The 8,144-nt window shown below is 38.0% G+C and overlaps 1 protein-coding gene across 1 annotated transcript; it reads left to right on the top strand.

The window, feature by feature from the left end:
* The first annotated feature begins 639 nt into the window (after positions 1-639).
* Positions 640-6,790, top strand: LOC122012836 (mitogen-activated protein kinase kinase kinase NPK1-like). The gene is made up of 16 exons (XM_042569493.1): positions 640-1,173; positions 1,275-1,316; positions 1,418-1,483; positions 1,593-1,703; positions 1,791-1,871; positions 1,954-2,031; positions 2,921-3,003; positions 4,233-4,314; positions 4,399-4,499; positions 4,927-4,966; positions 5,071-5,130; positions 5,228-5,277; positions 5,346-5,505; positions 5,617-5,823; positions 5,960-6,290; positions 6,365-6,790. The coding sequence occupies exons 1-16, from the start codon at positions 862-864 to the stop codon at positions 6,463-6,465; spliced, it is 1,905 nt and encodes a 634-aa protein (XP_042425427.1). The 5' UTR covers positions 640-861; the 3' UTR covers positions 6,466-6,790.
* Positions 6,791-8,144: the final 1,354 nt, after the last annotated feature.

Raw genomic sequence — 8,144 nt, forward strand, 5'->3', positions numbered from 1 at the left:
CTCGCGAAGAGAGGAAGGAGAGGACGTGGCAGGAGAGGGGAGAGCTCGGCGTTTATTTGCTGCGGCGTTTTTTTGCTACGGCGTCGTGCGGCGCTTCTGCTAGGGCTTCGAGGAGATGACCTGTCGCCGGAGTGGGAGAGCTAGACGCTTCTGTCGTGGCTCGCGGCCGGAGAGGAGAAGGAGGGGGGAGAGAAAGGAGAGGACGGCGGCTGGAGAGCTCGGCGCAAAATCTAGGGCTCGCGACAGGAGATGAGGAGGGGGGAGAGGTCTCTTCCCGCGGCAGAAGGGGACTCGTGAAGAAGGAGGCGGCAGAAGGGGACTCGCGGAGAAGGAGGCGGCAGAAGGGTATGCGGCGGCTAGGGCTTTGTTTCCTCTCTTTACGCAGAACTTGTAAATTCTTTGTTGACGTGGCAGCGCCACGTTTGCTTCGCCGCACCGCGCCGCAGCAAAAATGCCGCAGGCTACAAGTTCTGTATATATATATATATATATAGTACAAATAGAATTAGGTAATATATGTTTTCCACAAATTTTAAAGAATATGAGATTTTTAAAAAAAAATGCAAAGAACTAACGTGTTCATCTAACGGCTCTGAGGGGCTTTTCGGTCCATTTGACTCGAAACTTTTGAAAAGGCCAAGAGGGTGCGGTAGAGAGGAGCCACGCCGCATCCATCACCGTTCCTCACTCTTCTGTCTCTCTCGATCTCCTGGCATCTGCGCTTGTTTGCTCACTTCCAAGTCCGCAATTGAACACTGCGACTCCTATTTCCACCCCAGATGAGATTCGGAGGACGCCGCTGAGATACGCTGACGGAAGCACCCCAATCGGAGTCAAGCAGAACATCACCCGCAGCGGAAAATGACGATGAATGACCTCTTCGGATCGGTTCGACGATCCCTCGCGTTACGAACAGACTCTGATGGGAACGACGGCGTAGGCGGTGGTAGGATCGTGGAAAAGATCGGATCTTGCCTGAGGAAATCGAGGATTGGATTGGGGCTAGGGTTTGGGGGATTTGCTCCAAAACTCCCTCCGCCAACGCCCTCAGAGGAGAAAGATAATGCACCTCCGATCCGATGGCGAAGGGGTGAACTCATCGGTTGCGGCGCTTTTGGTCATGTCTATATGGGTATGAATCTCGATTCGGGAGAGCTACTTGCCGTGAAGCAGGTGGGGGATTCTTGTTTCATATTCTTGTATTCCCCATCGGATTGGGCGTCTACTTGCATCCCTCCGGTGATGTTTCTTGACAAAGGGTCCCTTATTCGCAGGTCTTGATTGGGACTAACAGTGCTTCCAAGGAGAAAGCTCAAGTTATGATCTCTTCTTTATATGCATATATTCTATGTGAAAATGAGTGTGGATCTTGGTTTTGGTTCCCTTTATTTATGATTTGTTATAAACTTGTTGGTAGGCTCACATAAGGGAGCTTGAGGAAGAAGTAAAGCTTCTAAAGAACCTTTCCCATCCAAATATTGTTGTGAGTGCTTTCTGTGTTGTGGTGCTATGACTGCTCTATGTTCTGAGACTATTCATTTATTTCTTTTTTTAAAAAATATTTTAAAAGACATTTTTTCTACACATGACAGAGATATCTGGGAACAACTAGAGAGGAGGAAACTTTAAATATTTTTCTGGAGTTTGTTCCAGGAGGATCCATCTCATCTTTACTCGGAAAGTTTGGGTCTTTTCCAGAAGCTGTATGTATTTGAATTTATGATAATGCTTACTGGACTTATGCAAATGCTGATGACTGCTGAAATTAACTAATTTTTCTCCTTGAACAGGTTATAAGAATGTATACCAAGCAGCTGTTGCAGGGGCTCGAGTATCTTCATCAAAATGGGATCATGCATAGGGACATAAAGGCATGATATTTCTTTGGCAATTTCTGGTTTTAATATCTTGTTAGCTTCCCTCGTCATTGTAGTTTTTTTTTTTTTGGTTCAGGGGGCTAATATTCTTGTGGACAACAAGGGTTGCATCAAGTTGGCAGATTTTGGGGCATCAAAACAAGTTGCAAAGCTGGTACCAGAAATTTTTTATACGTTTTTATTTTGAACATTGATTAAAGTTGTAATGTGTGAGAAGACTCTCTTATTATGTTGGTATTATTTTTAGGAAACAATTGGTCTGTGTTAAGGGTAGTTGTTCATTTATTTAATGAACTCTCATGACTCATCAACTTAGGCTTTCTCATGCTACTATGAATATGGTGTTGGAATTTGGTTTAAGTGACCAATTAATCAAGTAGGGGCATTGACGACTTGTTTCGTGAGTAGACCATCATAAATCAGTTTCTTGGGCAAATGAGAAATTAATATCCAAAACTATTTGAGTGATGATGGATTTGTTCAGTCCAAATCTTTCATTTTTAAAGAATTCTAAGGTTTTAAAAGTTTGTCAAGACTTAAAATTTGAAGTACTCGTATTTTGAGTGAGATAATTGCCAATCAATCATAAGTACACTTGTACAGGGCATTATCATTTAAAACAAAGATAGAACCCTTGCCTCAACCTAACTACTTACATGAGAACCTCGACCTAACTACTTATATGAGAGGATCTTGACTTCCCAAAAGGGTGATTTAACAAAGGATGATATTAAGTCAGCGACAACTATAGTTGAAGGGTGTGTCAGCCATGCCTCAACCACATCTGAAAGGGTGCAACCAACCATAGCCAAAAGGGTGAGTCAACTAACTACTACTCATTATCTACATCATACCAACACCCCACCAGTTCAAGCCATTGACTAGACGATGAGCTCACCGGTTAGATCTTGGATCAACATCAACTAATTCCAACAACATATGGCCAAATCAGATACCATCTTTTTTATTTTGAACAATTGTCTTTGCTAGAAAATCTTTTGCGTGAGAAAACTCTCTTAGTGTACCAACGTGATTTTTTTCAGGCCACTATTAATGCAGCCAAGTCAATGAAGGGAACTCCATATTGGATGGCACCAGAAGTAATTCTTCAAACTGGGCATAGCTTGTAAGTGTTGATGTTTACCATGTTAGCTTTGAAACAAAATAATGAGATGAAACCTGCACAGTATGAATATTCAGTTGATTTGAGTAAGTAATTCTACATGGAGCCAACAAATACATTCATGATCACCTTGTTTATGCTTTCCCATATTGTATTTTTGCTGTCTATAAAATGTGTTCTGTTTTAATTTGTTTTTTTTTAATCTTAATGCATAGTCATTTGTACATTCGTTTAGGTTTGAAGGATACAACCATTTATTTTCTTCAATATCTAGTCAAGGGATAAATTAATACTATGCCAAAGATGGCATCCATCTCCATTTGTTATAAAACACAAATGTTATCATGCCCAATTTTCTATGCAACAAAAGGAATCACTATTTGTCTTGTTAAGTCCATGTTTTGTATGGTTCATATTTCACACACAAAAAAACTTTTCACAGAGTTGCATACTAGTGTTAGTTTCACTATTTGTTTGGGAAGACTGTCCTCCATATTACTTAAACATTTGCGAGATTAGGTTAGACTTTGTTATAGCAATGTTGTTATTTTGTCGTCCACAGAAATGCACAAATATAAGTAAATTGGTGTTTCCAAGGACAAGGAGTGTATTGGCCTTAGATTTTTACCTATGCATTACTATGTTACAAGTTTGGGGCAGTAGCAATTAATAATTTCTAATCTTTGCATCAATTTTATTTTATCGCTTTTATGCAATTTTTTAGAAATGCCTGAAACATTAACATCTTTTGAGGATATTACATCCATTCTTTTCAAATTTGTATATCCAAATGAACATTTAACGTAATATCATTGTCAATTATGTGTTTCATCAGATACACTCTACTCATCACTAGTACCAGATTTATGAGTTAGATGACATAGTTTGTCTTGTCTCATCCACACTCTGAGAGGTGCAACAAGCATGAAACATGTGTGAATTTCATTTTGTGTTAGCTTATTCACCAAAGAAGATTGGAAGAAAAACTGATGCTTATATTATACTCTACTTTTATTGTTCACTGCCCCTTTCCTGCAATTTTTGAAAATGTGTTGTGTTTCTGAGATGTAACTATTGCTTATTTGTATTTTCCTTATTGATTCCAAAGCATTTCACTTATTGTGAAATTTAGTCCACTATGAGATTATATATTGATTAGGTTCCTTTGCCTTAACATTATATTCCATTTGAGAAATTTTTATAAACACTAAAAGTCAGTTAAACTGCTTCAGCTCAGCTGATATATGGAGTGTTGGTTGCACTGTCATAGAGATGGCTACTGGTAAGCCCCCCTGGAGTCAGCAGTATCAAGAGGTATGACCTTGCCCTTTACTTTTTGTTCACTTGTCAAATATATATCCGTCTATGTTTGAGATTTACAACTGAAATATCATTCAGGTTGCCGCTCTTTTCCATATTGGAACAACAAAATCTCATCCTCCAATACCAGAACATCTGTCTTCAGGAGCTAAAGATTTTCTCTTAAAATGCTTACAGAAGTATGCATGTCTTCATTTTTCATTTGAACTTCTTATTTCATTTACTTTTCTGTTTGATACTTTTAAATAAGTTTTCTAAACGGTAATATAAATCAAAAAGGGCTGTCATTTGAAGGCAACAATTTCCGTATGTTATTCTGTTGGTGATAGATGCAGAGTTGTTTACTATCAAATGCATTTCTAAGAAAACAGACATTAGGTATATCTTCAGAAATTGAGTGCTTATATAATTTGACTAAACCAATTATTTTCCAACTTCAAGTCTTCCATTAGCAATCATTTTCTCAGTTTCTTGAGCTTGTTATTGCTATAAAATCTGTTTTTTTTCCCAATGATTTTGTATTAGTAATTGTTTCCTTGCATAGTGTTTTATTCTCCTTGTGCTTATTGCCGGATTTTTTGGCCACTAATATCTTATTATCCATAGGGAACCAAAGTTGAGGCCTACTGCCTCTGATTTGCTCCAGGTACAGTCAACAAACTTGTATTGAATATCCTGGTTTATTATCCAGGAAACATTTTTAATTGATTGTTAGAACACTATTATATGTTCGTCTTGAATACTATGCAGCATCCATTCGTTACTAAAGAATTTGAAGATCTGCATCCAATACACCATTCTGACGTTGGAGTTAGTTTCATTTCATCTGGAAGCTGTTCATTCTGAGTCCATTGCTTCTATTTTTTCCCCCTCTTTTCCACATTGAACTGACATGACTCACTTCCAGGAAGCTTCTAGAGATGTGGCCCTGGCATCCAAGCTGTACACAAAAAGCATGTAAGTTAGTTATATTTTGTAGATTTCACTCAGATCACAATATTCATTATGGAGAAATGCTTGAGCAGCAACAATGATGGTGATAAATTGGATAAAGATGGCAATGATAGCAGAAGCTGCTCCGTTATTCCCAAGGAGTTTATTAATGTCAAACCTATATGGGAATTAAGTAATAGTAGTGACATGTGCCAACTAGATGATACAGATGATTTTCCAAATGTTGGATCAGTAAGTTGCATTAAACGGTCATGTTAGACTCTATTTTCGATTGCATGTAAATCAGTAGGATCTGGTGGTAATGAAGTTGGCTGGTGACTTTAATCATTTGATTTCTATTAGAGTTTCAACCCAATGTCTGAACCCTTCGACGAATGGCTGCCAGAGAAGTTTGATGTCAGTCCAGAACTACACCTAGACGACTCACATGAGCATGTCATTGAGGGTTCATGCACAAGAAGGGGAAATGATTTCGCATTCTCTTCGGAGCCAGTGGAGGATGATGATGAAGTTACAGAGTCAAAAATTAGAGCGTTTCTAGATGAGAAGGTAGGGGACTCAGCTTCTTGTTTCTCTTGCATTAAATCTTTGATTTTTTTTTTATTTTTATTTTTTTGAATGATAGCTTAAATTAAGTTTATGGGATTGGTTGAGACTTGAGAGCTTTCCTGTTTTGTTTTGATAGGCCCTTGATCTTAAGAAGCTACAGACGCCACTATATGAGGAGTTCTATAATAGTCTGAACAACAAAAACAAGCACAGTTCTGGGAAGAAATGCGAGGAGAATGCGACGAGAAATCCAAAATTACCTCCAAAGATCAAAATGTCATCCAACAAGGTGGCCAATGGAACAACTGCTCAGCTTCCTGACTTAGCAAATAAGGCGAGCCCTGGACATTGCAGCAAGCAAGAGTCAAGAAGTGAAGAAGAGGATGATCGGATTCTAAGAGAAATTTCACCCCAACGGCAGAGAAAGTGGAAAGAAGAGCTCGATCAAGAACTTGAGAGGGAAAGAGGTATTTTGTAAATTCCCTGTATCTTAGATTTCAACTTGTTTAACATCTTAAATGGACTTCCCTTTATGTTACAGAGATGCTAAGGCGGACCACTCAAGGGAAAACGTCTTCCCCAAAGGATGGATGGTTGGCTCGAAACAGGGATCAAACTCGACATGCCTCTTCAGGCAAATAAAAACATATAATCTCGGTTTCAAGCATGTTTCAGTTTTCATTTCCATATCTCGACAGCCGATCTTGCTTGTTTAAGATACCAAAGCATCCACAGAAATAAAAAGAGCTCAGTGACCTTTATTGATGGACAGAGATAAGATGACACAGACTACCTCAGATGGCTGGATATATGTTTTTGCGTTAGTGTAGTTTTTGCTGATGTAGATCCTGGGGTTTTTGTTCAACTCATTGCACGTGCGTGTCTATCGGATCAAGTATTCAGATTTTCAGAATTAAGTGGATAATTGTAACTATTCGTTAAAAATAATACCAGGTTTCCCCCACAATTTCCAATTTACTGAAGTTTACATTAAGTTGCAGCTCAAACTCAAGCACAATATTGTTTGTATTGGCCATATGGAATCTCTCTTAGCATCTTCAGTGTACATCTAAAACTGATATGATCTATGCTGAATCTGTCTTATAATGTATTGTTTACATGAAAGTATCGTTAAACATCTTAGGATCTTACATTTCTACATTTAGAAGCAATAATGTCATATATATATTTCTGTTAGATCTTGATATCTTATCACCCAAAAGAAGAGTGAGACACACATCAGATGATTAGTCCTAATACAAAAAAATCCTTAACTTATTACTTACCTTCTTCTATTGGGTCAAGCTTATTTTAATTTTTCTTAAAAGCAATGTTGTGGACCACTAAAATGATTCATCTTTATCTTCAAGAGAGGAGTATTACCCTCATCGTTTCTGAGATTCCCTTTAGCACTATTTTCCAATGACTCTGACACTAATCCAAGTCTAATTATTTGTACTATCAGAATATGAATCTCATAGCTCTGCAACATAGGCATCACCCAACACACACAATCCTCTTTCATGATGAAAATTCTATAGTACTTTATAATAAACTAATCTCATTGTGATACAGCAAGCAACGTGATATTTTCTTAAAGTTGGACAAGTCAAACAAATATAAAAGGATGCCAGAGGAAAAGGACAGGTCTGAAAACACGAAGGACATGAAGCTATCGGAACCCTAATTTAAAACCAGTTCTCACCAACCAATTTCTGATGGCATTGATTCAAAGTGATACAGAACAAACGCGACCTCACTGGTTTTAACTTTGCGGTCAGTAAATGATCTTAGCTCTGGCCATTCCTTGCCTGCGAAGCTAAACCATGCATATTAATCAAAGTTGATTCGGACCTGGTTGTCGGATAAGTAAACTTAGGAACAGGACTTTGTCTAATTCACTTGTCAAAAATGATTTTCAAAGTGGGAGTTGGAAAAGATAATTAGTTCCCATATCATTATATTCTTTCATAAAATTGAACAGCAGTTGCTTTTTATTCACTGGTGTGTAGAAAACTAGCATCCTTTTAAGCCCAATCATTATGTTGTCCCTTCTCCTAATTAATTTATAAGGACCATAATATTCTTCTGAAAATATGCTATTTCCCAGATGTTGCTGATGATGTTTCATGCACTCATTGATCAAATTCACAATCTGCGGATGCATAGTAATAAGCTATTTCTCAAGTTTGATTTCAAAGAACTTGTATTTGGAATACACTAAGAAATGATCATATTCATCCAAGAAGACTGAAGAGATACTTCATCTGTCGTATGTAACTCATTGTGAAGAATGACAAAAATTGAATGGGTCAATGGTC

The sequence above is a fragment of the Zingiber officinale genome, chromosome 8A, assembly GCF_018446385.1.
Source record: "Zingiber officinale cultivar Zhangliang chromosome 8A, Zo_v1.1, whole genome shotgun sequence".
Lineage (NCBI taxonomy): Eukaryota > Viridiplantae > Streptophyta > Magnoliopsida > Zingiberales > Zingiberaceae > Zingiber > Zingiber officinale.

Coding starts and splice junctions, on each gene's coding strand:
- LOC122012836 (XM_042569493.1), top strand. CDS start 862: ATGACGATGAATGACCTCTTCGGATCGGTTCGACGATCCCTCGCGTTA. Junction 1,704..1,790: donor TTGGGTCTTTTCCAGAAGCT/GTATGTATTTGA, acceptor CTCCTTGAACAG/GTTATAAGAATGTATACCAA. Junction 3,004..4,232: donor CTTCAAACTGGGCATAGCTT/GTAAGTGTTGAT, acceptor AAACTGCTTCAG/CTCAGCTGATATATGGAGTG.